The sequence below is a fragment of the Callospermophilus lateralis genome, chromosome 6 (assembly GCF_048772815.1).
Source record: "Callospermophilus lateralis isolate mCalLat2 chromosome 6, mCalLat2.hap1, whole genome shotgun sequence".
In the NCBI taxonomy this organism is placed as follows: domain Eukaryota; kingdom Metazoa; phylum Chordata; class Mammalia; order Rodentia; family Sciuridae; genus Callospermophilus; species Callospermophilus lateralis.
Window position 1 is genome coordinate 129,299,444 of NC_135310.1, and position 16,073 is coordinate 129,315,516.

A 16,073-nucleotide genomic window follows, 5' to 3' on the forward strand; every position below is an offset into this window, starting at 1 on the left:
CAATAAAACAATCACAGGTTATGAAATTATTTGGGAAGAATTTCAAGACCTGAAAGTTTTTTTCACATCCATGTAGAAAGTGTCTATTTATCCTAAACAAAAGATACGGTTATGGTCTTTAGATGTATTCAGTGAATTGGTGAATATATTTTAAACTTTTGTATTCATAAATATTTGGAGTTTTTAAAAGCTGCCCTTTTGCCTTCTGAAAGGTAAAAATTCTACGTAGGTTTTATGCATATTGAGGCAGCTCTTTCATTCTTTTGATGTGCCCTCATAATGATAATCCCCACTCGCTCCTTTCAGATTTAAACATGTTTTTCTTCAACATTCCCTTCCCTAGTACCACACACCAAAAAAAAAAAAAAAAAAAAAAAATTGAGCGTTGTTTTCAATGTGCTGCATGAATCTGTATCCTCAATAAGCTTATGGAATAAATGAATTAACTAATCCCTAAAGGAAACATGCTTCTGATATTATGTGTCCCATTATTAAACATTTAGATATAAATAATAATATGATGACTTTATTAACCAAGTGTTTACCATTTTACAGTAGAAAGAATCTTTATAGTCTCCACAACCCAAAAGTCATTCATATAAAGAAAATCATCAAAAAATAATGCCCATCTCAAAGTTTATGCTTTAAGGCTGGAAATAATATGTATATATAATTTGCTTACATTAAGCATTTATTTTACTGAATTTTTTCATTTAATTTGAATGATTCTTCATAAGCTATTAATGAATTAAATGTATTTTTCCTTTGGCATTTTCTTTCTTTCTCTGTACTTTTTTTCCTTCTGTGGAAGATTTTATCTCAGCTTCTAATAGTTCTCTCTCAAGGAAAGACTTTGTTTCCAGAGTAAGCTGCAGGTGCCTCTCTGTAGAGGATCTTTAACAACATCTTCTGCAACTTTTGAAGGATACTGCACTGAAATTTATTCTCTAAGTTACTGTAATTTGTCTGAGTGAGGATTTCATAGAGTTATTTTATAAAGTTTGATGTTGTCACTAGTGACCAACACATTATACTCTCTTTAATTCTTGTAATGTTTTCCTTCTTGTCTGAACAGGTAATGGGCATGACCAATAGCAGTGCCAAAGAAGACTTCGTTCTGGTGGGATTCTCAGACCAGCCTCAGCTGGAAAAGATACTCTTTGTGGCTGTTTTGATATCTTACCTTCTTACTTTGGTGGGAAATACACTAATTATTCTGGTCTCTTCCACAGATCCTAAACTCAAAATACCCATGTACTTTTTCCTTACTCATCTCTCCCTAGTGGACATCTGTTTTACCACCAGTATTGTTCCTCAGCTGCTGTGGAACCTCAAAGGACCAGCCAAGACCATCACATCCCTGGGTTGTGCCATCCAGCTCTATGTCTCCCTGGCATTAGGATCCACTGAATGTGTTCTCCTGGCTGTCATGGCTTTTGACCGCTATGCTGCAGTGTGCAGACCTCTCCACTATACAGCTGTAATGAACCCATGCTTGAGCCAGGTTCTGGCAGGGGTTGCATGGCTTAGTGGAGCAGGAAATGCTCTCATCCAGGGTACTGTCACCCTCTGGCTACCTCGCTGTGGACACCAGCGGCTCCATCATTTCCTCTGTGAGGTCCCCTCCATGATTAAGCTTGCATGTGTGGACATCCATGCCAATGAGATCCAGCTCTTCGTTGCTTCATTGGTTTTGCTCCTTTTGCCCTTGGCACTGATATTGATGTCCTATGGACACATAGCCAAGGCAGTTATAAGCATCAAGTCAGTTCAGGCCTGGCAGAAAGCCCTGGGGACATGTGGATCCCACTTGACAATAGTATCCCTCTTCTATGGGAGCATCACAGCCAACTATATCCAGCCCAACAGCTCCTATGCCCACACTTTTGGGAAATTCATCTCCCTCTTCTACACAGTAATCATCCCGACCCTCAATCCTCTCATTTACACCTTGAGGAATAAAGAAGTTAAAGGTGCACTGAGAAGAATATGCCACAGAGACCTACGATTGTAACAAATGAAACAAAGTACAGACTGGTCAATTTATCATCACAAGTCTCTTAAATATCATCTCATATAATCCTTCACCAGCCTAAAAGCACAGCTGGAACCTCCACAGTTCGTATGATTGTACTTCACATGGTCTCACAACTATCTGTCCTCTCCAATCTTTTCACAGGCTTCTTTTGGGCCCTTTGAAAGGCATTATTTCCCCACACTCATTGATGTCCATTTTCCTAATGATTTCCACTTCTAACCCTCTCTTCTTTCATTTCTTCTTTTGTCATCCCCTTCTTTCCTTCTTATTCCACCTTTTTTTCCTTCTTTATATTAAATTTGGTTTTCAGGGTTTTTTTTAGTACTGGAACCCAGGACCTTGTTCATGCCAGGTAAACACTCTTACTATTGAGCTACATCCTCAGCCCTTTGTATTTTATTTTGAGACAGGGTCTGTCTAAGTTGCTCAGGTGGGCTTTGAACTTGTGACCCTTCTGCATCCACCTCTCAAGTAACTTCGAGTATAGGTGTGCAGCTCTTACCATTTGTATGATGTGCTTTGTAACTGTTTTCCCTCATGCCTCTATGTTATAGCTCTTCCCATTAATATTCTAACAATTCCTGAAACCAATTTCCTAAAAAAATTTTTTTTAAAAACTTTTCTCTTTCATCACAGCAAAAGCTATCATACACCTTGTGAAAATATTTGAGAATTTGATTTTTGAATTTCACAACTTCTTTTTTGAGCTCATGCAGTTTTGTTGAACTTTTTTGTATCCATGTTTAGGTATGATTTAAAAAGTAATCAGCTTTGTATATAAGACCTTACTGTAACAAACAAGAAAGGTGGTATCTAAATCAGGTAAATTGGATATAAATTTCTGCTTTTAAAGAGTTGATCTTAGAGTATGGCTAAACATCTATATATGCAATATTAAAATAATTTAACTTGGCTTTTATGTCTTGATTTGATTGCAGTTTTGTTCCTATTTATAATTTCTTCCCTTCATTGGTCTGTTTTTATCCATACCAAAAAGAATGCAAAGTTCATCTTTTATCATTTGACATCATCTGCCTACTCCCCTTTGCACAGCTCCTCTGCCCCCCTTGATGATTGTGGTATCTGATCTTAACTAAATAGGCTGAAGTCATATGATTTGCTCCAAAAATCACTATTGATACCACTGAAAAAAACAAGCCAGTAATAAGACAGTATCTAGAGGTTGGCTTACTCCCCTCAATTCTAACTGCATTTTGATAATAAGCCTTTATTGATCTTAAAAATCTGTCAGATGAATCATATATTGGTTTATTTTTTATGTACATGTATACATAATATTTCAAATTGAAAGCAACATCTCATTAGATTCAAACTTTCATGCTGTTGTCTAAAACATTAAAAATTTGTAAGTGTAAGAATGAAATGCACTTAGATGTTTAAAATGCATATATAAGGAAACCCACTGGTGTTGTGCTTTTCTTGTATATCAGTAATTAAGCTACTCGCATGTACAGAATGAAAATTCTCATTTGGGGTTTTGTTTCAAGAAAATGTATTGTCATGTCTTTGAGAAAAAGTTTTATTTTCTCCCATTAATTGGTTCCAAACTAATCTCAACTACTAGATTTTAACTCCAAATTATACCTTATAATTAAACTCTTTAAAAAAAGCAATGAGCTTCACTATTAATTAAAAGATTTTAAGTGCAACATAAATGCAGTAAGTGATAATAAATTATCAATCAATATCAATTAGCATGTTTTCAAAAGTCTACTTTCCTGGTCATAATATTCCCTCTATGGGAAGTCTAATTTAGGCTTCTTTTTTTAAAATTTGATCCCATAAAAATTGTTATCTAGTCTAGAATGATTTGCATAATTTGTGTTTACATCTGCATGGGAAAAATACCTTAAAAATCTGATAGAAAATAAGTTAATTCTTACTTTTTCTTTGTAATATGGAAAAAATATGATTCATTTCCTTCACTCACTTATGAAATGCATGGTATATTTGTTTTTAATGGTGATAGTAAAGTTAAAAGTGTTATTTTTGAAAGGGTAGTTACTGTAAATGTAGTAGGAAAAAACTGTATTTGAACCAGGAGAGACCAGAGTCTCAGTTATCATGTTTCTAACATTAGGAAAACCTCAAAGTTTGTGGCATTTCAGAGGTTACAAGACATGTAGTAAGAACTAAGTATATGTAATTTATGCATTAATAAACCATTGATGTCAGATCAAGTATCCTTGATGGCAAATATACATATGTTTTCCAGGCCTAATTTATTCAAGCAGTCACTAGTTGCTATTAATTCTCTACCAAGTTCACTCACAATAATCAAATGAATTCTGCTTTTGACATGTAAAATATATTTGTTTATTGTTTATATAAATGTGTCTCTTTTATATAGACAGACCAAAATAGTGTATTGCAATATAATGATTTTGACTCAGTTGTGAGCTAATATTTGTTACATAATTCTAACATGTTTTTTGCTTTGATTTCTGTGATTCTCCATTTCTATAATATGAGGGGAAATTTATTTCTCACATTAACTTAAAACTTAAAGATATTCTTACCAAACATTGTGTAGCACACTTCATGTTTAGTTATACATCTAGTTGACTTCCGAATCTATAAGTTGGGTTTATCTACTATACCTATACCAGGTAGGCCCTGACTGGCAATGTTCTCCTGAAAAGCTATACTATCAAGGTTCAAGTCTCATCTAAATGATTATCCATATTTTAATTTTTATTATATTTAGTTTTTTAACCTATAAGTGTCTCTTTCTATTATCCTCAGTTATCCATTGGGTTTCACAAAATTCCTCACATGAAATGAATGAAAAATAAGTTTACATGAAAGACAGTGAACTGGTGATTACTAACCTTTAAGAATTATCTAAAAATCATGTGAGCAAAAAACTGATGGGTCAAATCATAGATCAATATATCAACAATATGTTCATTTGTCATTCAATCAGTAAGAACTTATAAACCATGGTATGTTTATTATTGTGGCACTGCCAACAATTAATATATAATGCTGGTGCTGGCACTGCCAACAAGTAATATATAATATTCCTATAAAAGTGAAACAAGAAGGCAAGTACGTTGCTTGAGAAGTTCATACTAACTATGGATTAAAAAACTACTGAGTATTATTTTATAGGCATAGAGATAAAACTATAAATGTATTTGAGGAAATAAAAATGCATCTCCAATGAGAATGTGAATGTGATAAGGATCAGAAGTCACATTTCTGAAGGATGAAAATCAGTTCATTGGCTTCTAATGATATACATCATGAATAAAAATTATATGGCATCTTACATTTTTATAACTGTGACCATATAAATCTTTGTTGAAATGTACTCATTTAATCCTCAAAATCAGCAACCTAAATAGCTAAATCATAATAAGTAGTTCTGATTAAACAGGGTAAATTAAACAGAAGTGATTGTTCCTATTCCTTTATAAAAGGTATTAAAATTCCACTACATTAAAAAAGGTTACAAATATATTAAGGACTAATAGGACTGAAGAGAAGCTAACAGCAGATTCAGGACAAATAAGCTTTTGTCATATGCAAAATTAATAAAAGGTAGTAAATGGCTTCAAGAAGGGAAAATAAAAAGATGAAACAAAACTGCTTTTAGAGGATTCTGACATGGAAAGAGAGAAGTCAGTAAGAATAAACGAAATTTCTACTATAGAACCCTGGAGTAGCAACAGAGATTTAGAATGGTAAATATAGTATGTCCGAGAATACAGAATGTGGAGTGATGCTAAAGTAAAAACAATTTAAGTTTCTGTCAAACAAGAACAACTACCAAAAAAAAAAATACCTTTTCTCTAAGCCACACAACCAAATGAGGGCTATCCTAATATCAAAGCAGATAAAAGTAGTTGTCATCTTTAAAGAGGTGAGAACAGATACTAACACAACTGAGATTTGTCTGTGTCACACCAAAAACAAAGAATTGTATTAGATGCTGCATATGGCATCCTTCCTAAGTATTTTCCTCATCCTGATCTCACACACAGGAAGCCATTCTTATAACTGTATAGGTAGAGCTATAGAAGTGCTAATGGAGAATTAAGACCTGTTCAAAAATACCCAAAGAATACTGACATTTGTTGTACTCTAACCAAATGCTTTTATCACCCTGTCATGAAACCCCATTCAGCAAACTTAAATCAAAGGATTCTCTATCAGTTTTCTGTGATTACATCATTTCACTTCTATGTAAAGCTTCCAACACAGAGAATATTATAATATAAACAGAGAAGCAAACAAAAGAATAGATTCATGATCCTTGACTTTTCTTTAATCAGAGAATTTTTGTTACAGATTCAATATGATTACTAATTGTTGGTTTGTTCGTTCTCCGTTTTCCATGATTTTATCTTGATAGAATTATGTGTCCAAGAATTTATTCATTCCTTTTAGGTAACCAAATTCATTGGCATATATTTTTACTTCTTATTGTTTGGATATGAATATACTCAAAAAGCTCATAAGGCAATATAGGAATGTATAGAGGTAAAATTGTTGTAGGGACAAATGGGGCAAGGCACCAAAGATAGCAGGAAACAGTTTTATTTGACTACAGCCAGGTTCAGAGTGCACAACTTTTGCTGTAATCAATCAATCCCCTGAACCCCAATTTCAGGTAGTTTCAGAATTTTATACCTATCATGTAAGGGGGGGATCTCAGAAGTTCACAGTCTGTGGAAGTTCACATAAAAGCAGCTTTTTTCTTTCACTGTTCTGGTCAAGTTAACCCTTCAAGGACAACACTTGAGAAGGGGAGAGCTTCTTCTTCCCTTTCTTTCCTCCCCCTGCCAGCTGTTACCATGGAGCCCAATTGGTAACTTCTCTTAACTTACAAATGTAGATATCTCTGTGAAGTCCCAGCTCTAGGCCAGAGGCCTTGTTTACACAAGTGTTGATTTCTTCCCAGCCAGTGTCCAAGTAAGACAGGGCAACATGAAAATAGGAAGTTTATCTACATTGAACTCTTTTGTGGGGACTCTTTGGCTGAAGGTCCTAAAATCAGCCATGGTGAAAATTTCTGGAGAAGCCCAGTTAAGACTTTTCTGTGGAGAAATGGAGTGCCACTACAAAATGATTAAATTTTGACACATGTAACCTAATCAATATGTTAATTCATTTAATGGATTAAAAATTCAAACAGTTTACAGAGTGTTAACTGTAAGCAGTTGGGCACAGCTGGAGAAAGGAGGTCACTAGGGTGTGCTTTTGAGGATTATATTTTGTTTCTGGCTCCTTGTTCTCTCTCTCTCTCTCTCTCTCTCTCTCTCTCTCTCCCTTCCTGGCGCCATATGCTGAGAATGTTTTCTCCACCATTTTTCTGCCATGATGTTCTGCCTCACCTCAGGGCCACAGCAATGGAACTAGTATGATCATGGACTGGACCTCTGAAACCATAAACACAAAATAAACTTTTTCTTCACAAAGCTGTTACTGTCACTTATTTTGCTCACAACAATGAAAAGAGTATTAACAGTACATAACAGTACATAATAGTATCTAATGATCCTTCATATTTCTGTGGTATCAGTTGTAATGTCTCCTTTGGTTTCTGATTTTATTTATATGAGTCTTCTCTTTTTTTCTTGTTTAAGAGTTTATCATTTGTGTTTATCTTTTCAAAAACAGTTATTCATTTTATTGATCTTTTGTGTTTTTTCTTTTTTATTAGTGCATATTAATTATATAGATTAATAGGTTTCCTTTATATATTTATTTAGTCTTTTTCATTTATTTCTGCTATGATCTTCATTACTGTTTTCTTTTGTCTAACTTTTTATTTGACTTATTTTTTTTCTAATTCCTTGATATGTAATGATTGGTTGTTTACCTGAGACCTTTCAGTATTTTGGATGCAGGTTTTGATGCTATAAACTTGCCTCTTGTTGTTAGTTTTTCTGTATCCCATAGGTTTTGGTATGATGTATTTTCTTCAGTCACCTAAAGAGTTAAAACTGTCTCCTTGCAAAAGTTACTTTTTGCTCTCTTCCCTTGTTTTATATCTTAATGATTAACTGCAAGGCTAGCTATTCCTGAAAATATATGAACTTTCCAATCACTGACTTTTCTTTAGAATTACAGAATCCAAAATATCTGGTGACCTTCAGATGATAGCAGTATGTACATGAGAAAAGCAGATTATGAGGAAATTTATGATCACCTCTGAATCCACTTGTTTAGACTAAACATATACTCACCCCAAATCTCTACATAAGCCTTGTGTCTGGAACCCCTAAGCAAGATGTTTTTTTTTTTTTTTTTTTTTTTGGTGAGGAGAGGCAAATGTCTCCATCTTACAACTTGCCAACTTGTTGCCAGTAAAGCTCTCTTCCACTGTCATTTTCTCTCTTGAGCCATTGTCTTCATCAGGGAGTAGTGGTATGGGAGTTCTCAAAGTTATATTATCTGTAACTGTATCTGTTATCATTTGTTTCAAGAAATTCTGAATTTTTTCTTGATATCTTCACTGACCCACTGATTGCCCAGGTGTGTGGTATTTAATTTCCATGTGTTTCAAAATTTTCTTATTCATTTCTAGTTTTATTTTATTATGGTCAGAAAAGATACTCAATATGATTTTAATTTTTTAAATTTGTTGAGATTTTTTATGACCTCTCATAGGATCTATCCTGGAGAACATTTCTTGTACTAATAAAATTCTATAGCAGTTATGTGTATGTTGTAGATGTGTGCTAGATTTAGTCTAGGATACAGTTTAACTCTGCTATTTCCTTTTCAATTTTCTCCTAAAAGATATGTCTATAGTAGAAAACAGCGAATGAAAGTGCTCTACTAAGAGTGTATTGAAATAAATGCCTCCCTTTTGTCATAATAATATTTTGTTTATACACTTAGGGGCTTTGATACTGAGTGAATATGGGTTTCCCATTGTTACATCCCCTTGCTATGCATTATAATACCTATATCTATATGGTCACATAAAGACTTCTTTTATCTATTTTTTTGAGGGGGGGTATTAGGGATTGAATTCAGGTGTGCTTAATCACTGAACCACATACCCAGCCTTTTTTAAATTTTATTATTTGTTTTTTTTTTTTTTTTTGAGAAGGGTCTCACTGAATTGTTTAGGGCCTCACCAGGTTCCTGGGTTTGGCTTTGAATTTGTGATCCTCCTACATTAGTCTTCTGAGCTGCTGGGATTATAGGCACATGCCACTGAGCCAAGACTTCCTTGTCTTTTTTGCCAATTATGATTTAAAGTATTTTTTAACTGATCAAAATGTACATAGCTACTCCTGTTCTCTTTGATTCCATTTTTATAAACTATCTTTTCCCATCCCTTCACTTTCAGTCTATGCATTTCAGTCTTTACAGTTTGAGTTTTTTATAAGCAGTATGCAGTTAGGTCGTGCTTTTCTGTCTGTTCAGTTACTCTGTGTCCTCTAATTGGATAATTTAATTTACTCACAGTTAAGGTAATTTTCAGTATTTAAGCCATTATGTGACTTGATGTTTTGTTTTTGTTTTTGGTTTGGTTTTGTGGTAGTTTCTTTCTCTTTCTCCTTCTCCCATAGTTTTATTTGTTATTAAGTGATTTTCTCTACTGACTTTTTGCTTGTTATATTTGGTATGTCTATTGTAGTTTTTTATTTTTGTAGTTGGAATGAGGCTTATGAAAATGTCATTCATTTATAGCAAGTTATTTGAACTGATAGTAACAACTTAGATTACAAAGATATGTAAATATACGGAAAAAGAAAAGAGTAATAACAAAAATGTTCCACACTTGCATTCCATCCTTTTCCCCCATATTTTGAATTTTTGATGTTTTATTATACATCTTCCTATATCACCTCTTAACTACTGTAGTTATGATTAGTTTTAATTTTTGTTTTTTAATGTTTATATTAAACATATAAATATTTTATGTATTGTGGTTATAATAGAGCACATTCTGAATTTGTATAGTTAGATCTGAATGAGTTTTGTGCTTTCTGATGTTTTCTTATTATTCTTTCATTTCTCTTTCTTTCAGTTTTAAGATCTTTCAGCATTTCTTATATGACAGGCCTGGAGGTGTTAATTCTCTTAGATTTTGTTTGGGATAAGTCTTTATCTCTTTGTCATATCTTAAGGATAGGTTTGCTGGGTACAGTATTCTTATAGGCAGACTTTGTTTAAGGCCTTCAGCACTGTGAATATATATCCCACTATCTCCTGGCCTATAAGATTTCTGCTGAGGAGTCTTCTTTCAGGTGAATTAAAAACATCTAAATTATTTGTTTCTTATCTCTTGCTGCTTTCAGGATCCTTTCTATATCTTTCATCTTTGGGAGATTAATTATTAGTTGAGTTGAATCTTAGTGGTAAGATTGGACCTTTCTAGACCTGGATATTTGTATCCTTCTCTGGTTTGTGAAGATTTCTGTTACTATCTCTTTTAATAAGCTTTCTGCCCAGGAGTATTCTCAAGGGAATTCCTGTAACCTCAAAAGTTGTTAATTTGATGTTCTCCATAGTTTTCCTGGCTTTCTTTATTCCTATTTTTGTTAAACTTTACCTTGTATTTTCAATTATCCTCACTTTAAGCTTACTGGTTCTTTTTTTTTGTTTGATTGATTCTGCTACTGATGTTTTCTACTGCATTTTTATTTGTGAGTTTTATTTCTTAGCTTCATTGTTCCAAATTCTTACTTCAAGCTCCCAAAGGGACATGAAATGATGACAACCTATATGTTTATATGTTCAACAAACACTAAGCCCAACACATCTTCTCTAAGAGTAGTGGCTTTCAGAGCTTCTAAACCTCCCACTCAATACCTTGGAGGTTTCAGATTGTCCTAGGCCATCTAGATGAGGACACTTTGAAGTGTCAGGTCATAGAGTAATTCATTGGCAGCAATTGGGAGAAGGCCATACAAGAGCATAGATCATCAACAATATGTCTAAAGATTGAACACCTGCATCTCCCTTGGAATGATGTGGACCAGCAACTTTGCTGTCTTTGCTGCCTCTTGATGATGCTTCAAAATGTGGCTGCCTAAGATTGCTGGTTCAAGTGGCCAGTAGCCATCTTGATCCCTGCAGTTTGTTTCAGCTTCCTGTGTCTTTAGGCACCTCTTTGTCCTTCCTTAGCTCAGATTTGGACATAAACTAGTTGACAACATTATTCGCTTCAAATGTTTGTGGCAGATCTTTAAAAAAAAGGCATTTTTCACATTAAAAAGAAAAATAAACTGATAGTACAGCAATTAGAAAAACTTGAAATATTTATATTTGTCTTCTGATGTGACCACCTAAAATCTTTCTTTGTCTTTAAAATTTAAACAATGAAAGAAGGTATTTTTATTTTTTCATGTGTGAATTTTAATTTCTACCTAAAATAGTTAACTAAATTTGACTACAATGCTTAAAACTGAGATTTGTTCTTTCTTTAGACTTTTGTTTTTAAATTGAACAACAAATTAAAATGCTGTATTAGTGACACAATTGTATGTTTGCAGATGTTTGGGTGTTTATATTATAGTATTTGTTTTATTATTTGTTATGCATTTTTCTACTAGCACATCTTTATTGTTTAATAAAAGACAATATTCTCTTACTACACTTATTTTCTGATCATTATTATTGTTTAATTTTATGATTATTTCTGAAAATAATATTTTCATATAGGAGTGGTTTAAAATTACCTTTAAAAGGTGTCAATTGGTGCATAACAAATGAAAGACACAAAAATATACCATAATAAGATTGCAATCATGAGCAATCAAGCAAAAAATAAAATAAAATAAAAACTTTTGAGTGAACACTTAAAAGTCACATATTAAGGTTGAGTAATTAAAATGACATTTCAGTTCCTAAGGGGAAAAAATAGAAACTAAACTATAATAAAACAACAATTTTAAAATGTTGAGAGATTTTTATTTCTTTCTTAAAATTCTGTGCTTAGACAAAATATCAATTAAGTAAATATTATGAAATATTAAGAATTTTTTGACATGGATGCTCTCATTTTTTATATTTATTCTTGGCCTAGTACTCTCAAGAAAATATTGGGTACCATGATTCACTAAAAAGAAAGAAAAGTAAGGAAATAAAAAGCAAAGAATTAGAAACAAGGGACTGAATACAGGAAATATAGGGGAAATCACCTTGGAAGGGAGTAAAAGTGAAGGCCAGGAAGACATATAAACAGAATCCAGTTTGGAGCAAAAGAAAATTGGCTTTTGCTTCTAGCAAAGCCAATCCCCCCCCCCCCAAAAAAAATGTGCTGATCACTTGATGTCTTTGATCATTCGGAGAGGAGCCTTATAATTTTTTGGACTATATTAAAGAAAAGTACAGAGAAAAATCACTCATACATAAACTTGCATACACACACATCTTTTAATTCAATGAACAACCAAAAGCTATGTGAGAAAGAAAAATGTATCACAGTGAACTACGCAGCTTAGCTGCTAAAACTCTATTATCAATATAAAATAAACACTGGATTATTTAAAATTAATATCAGACCCCTCTCTGAATCACTATCATCGCACTTCTATGGACTGAGTATTTGTGGCCCATTCACTTTCTTATGATGAAATCCTAATCACTAACATATTAGTATTATGAGGTGGGACATTAGGGATGTGGTTAGATGAGAATAGAATTAATGCCCTTAATGAACAAGACACAAAGAAGGAGCTCAAAAAGCTGCCTTTTCTCATCTACTATATGAGGATAGAGTGAGAATCTTCTTTTATAAACCAAAAAGCATGCCCTCTATTTGTAAACTGAAAAGCATGACCAAATGCAAAATCTAATGGCATCTTGATCTTGGACTTACCAGCTTCCAGAACTATGAGAAATAAATTCCCATGGTTTATAAGCTTCCCAGTTTGTGAACAGCCTAAATACTCACATAAATTACTGTGGTAGGCTTCTATTTGCTCTAATCACTTCCAGTATTCCAGGGAATTCTATACACAACAGTTTCATCTGAAATGAAGTTACATAATGTCTCTCCTCAGTCCTTTAAAACCCCAGTTCTCTAAGTTCTTGCAATGGCCTGTGGAGTCCCATGTGATGCCCTCCTATTTTGGCAGCATCTCCTGTATCTCTCTTCTTGGTTCCCTCTACTGGTCTCCTGATGGTTATTAAAATGCACTAAGATATCTCCTGCTATAAGGATTTGGCTCTTCTTTTTCTGGAATTCTGGACATCAGATACATGCTTGGTTAACTTCTTTACCTTCAGGTGTTTAAATCACATCTTTTCAAGGAGATCTTTCTGGAACACTTCATTTAACAGTTACCTCACCCACTTGATATTTCTTAAGCTAATCTGTGGTTTCTTTCATCTGTAGCACTGATCATCTTCTAACATACCACATAACAAATTTTAGGCTCATTGCTTACTATCTTCATTTTCTCCTGGGATTTTAACCTTTGAGAAGGAGGATCTTTTGTTTTGATGCATCCCAAGGGCACAGAAACAGCACTGGCCATTAAAAGAACTGACTATTTTTGGAAATGTTAAATTAACTTGGAAAATTTTAAGAAACTGACAAATAGAAATCAAAAAGAGCCCCCAAATCTTACTTTGTGAGAAGAGGAAATTGAGGTGGAGCGTGAGTGGCATACTAACTGTGGTTGTTTTCAAATCCATGTAGAACTGTTTAAATTGTGTATTCATATTTCTTAGAGAAGTAAATTTAAATGTGAAACCATCAAGTATAAAATGAGAAGAGATGCATAGTAAAAGATAATCAGAAAGGTAAAATATTGGTTTTTTACTGCAGATCTTATGCATATTTTTCATAATTATAATTACACTCTACATAAACTCCTCAGGAAACCTCCCATGAAAGGTACTGTAGTACTGTTGTTTTGTCCTCACTATATTTATAAATACAAAAAGCATAAAAATATAGATAAGAAATACAATAGAGATATTCATGGAAAAAACAAATCACATCTCCACTCCTTATTTCTCTACATTCACCACAATTTCCAACATATCTTGGAATATATTAGGATGCAGGGGGTGCTTGAATGTATATACAAGTATGTCTTTATAAATGTTTCTTTTTACATGTATGTTGACAGTTTAAAAGATAACAAATGTGCTATGGGGACACGTGTATGGAGTACTGCGTACATGACATACGTTAAGGGCATCTGAGGGGAAGGCCACTCTCCTCATGCTAGGCTAGGCTCATGATGGGCAGACCACGTACCCTTTTGGCACAGCCCTGGGTGGGTGAGGCCACGTGTTACAGTCCTGCTCTTGCTCCACTTCCTGCTCCTCGACTGGTTGCTGCAAGGAGAGTTAGCAAGAAAGTGTATTGGTGGCTGCCTATAATCTGCCTAGATAACTGTGCGATAAAATCAGACCTGCTTCCTGCTTACTCTCTAGAAGTCTTGAATAGCGACTCCCTAGCCACACTCTCCTCTACCGTGTTCTGTGGACCTCCTTGCTGAACAAGAGAGAGCCCACATAGCATGCTATCAATTCTATATTGTATTTTTTTTCTCCTGAAATACATATCTTTTTTAAAAAAAATTTAAATAAGAATTTAAATGAAAATAAGTAGAATACAGAAATAATATTTGTACTCCAGCTATACTAACATTAACACAGGATTTTCCCCCCATTTCTTTCTAGTGACTTTTCCCATCATGCACTTTTTGAAACACCTTTATTGAAATATATTGTATAAGCCATAAATATCGATGCATGTTAAGGGTACAACTCAAAGGGTTCTAGGGAGCTTACAGAGCTGTGTAACTCTCACCATAGGTCAGCCATAGAGCATCCTCTTCTCCAGATGCTCCAGCAGCCTTCCCTCCTGCCCTTCTCTGCATGCTTGAGGGAGATGCATCTGTGACTGATCTGCTCTCTTCCTTACAAAGGTGTTTACAGCGCTGCTCTAGTAGAAGTATATTATGTTTTCATTTTCCTTCAGTTCAAAATATTTTTTAATGTCTCATGTGATTTATCCTCTGACCCATTAGATACTTAGAAATCTGTTGGTTCATTTCAAAATATTTGTGAATTTTCCTTAATTTTTTTACTATTGATTTCTAATTTAAATAGCAATATAGAAAATATGCTTTATGTGGTATCAGTCCTTTTAAATTTATTGATATTTGTTTTATGGTTCAACATTTGCTTGACCTAATGACACACCTAAAAATATTCATTCAGTACAAAAATTCAGTAAAATGTGCTTGAAAATAATGTATACTTTTGTTTTGTGATACTGAGGATTGAACCCAGGGGCACTTAGCCACATCCCCAGTTTTATTTTGTTTTGTTTTCCCTTCTTTTTGAGACAGGGTCTTGCTGAGTTGCTTAGGGCTCTGCTAACTTGCTGAGGCTGGCTTTGAACTTGGGATCCTCCTGCCTCAGCCTCCCAAGCGACTGAGATTACCGGTGTGAACCACTGTGCTAGCCGCTTGCTGTACTTTTCTTTTTTTTTTTTCTCTTTTTTTTTATTGGTTGTTCAAAATATTACAAATTGCTTGACATATCATATTTCATACATTAGATTCAAGTGGATTATGAACTCCCATTTTTACCCCAAATACAGATTGCAGAATCACATCAGTTACACATCCACATTTTTACATAATGCCCTATTAGTAATGGTTGTATTCTGCTACCTTTCCTATCCTCTACTATCCTCCCTCCCCTCCCCTCCCCTCTTATCTTCTCTCTCTACCCCATCTACTGTAATTCATTTCCCTCCTTGTTTATTTTTCCCTTCCCCTCACAACCTCTTATATGTAATTTTGTATAACATTGAGGGTCTCCCTCCATTTCCATGCAATTTCCCTATTCTCTCCCTTTCCCTCCCACCTCATGTCTCTGTTTAATGTTAATCTTTTCTTCCTGCTCTTTCTCCCTGCTCTGTTCTTAGTTGCTCTCCTTATATCAAAGAAGACATTTGGCATTTGTTTTTTAGGGATTGGCTAGTTTCACTTAGCATAATCTGCTCTAATGCCATCCATTTCCCTGCAAATTCCATGATTTTGTCATTTTTTAGTGCTGCGTAATACTCCAT

General features: G+C 34.1%; 1 protein-coding gene across 1 annotated transcript; it reads left to right on the forward strand.

The window, feature by feature from the left end:
• The first annotated feature begins 1,078 nt into the window (after window positions 1–1,078).
• Window positions 1,079–2,014, forward strand: LOC143400822 (olfactory receptor 2G3-like). The gene has a single exon (XM_076857815.1). It carries the CDS (start codon window positions 1,079–1,081, stop codon window positions 2,012–2,014), a length of 936 nt encoding a protein of 311 aa, XP_076713930.1.
• The last annotated feature ends 14,059 nt before the right edge of the window (window positions 2,015–16,073 follow it).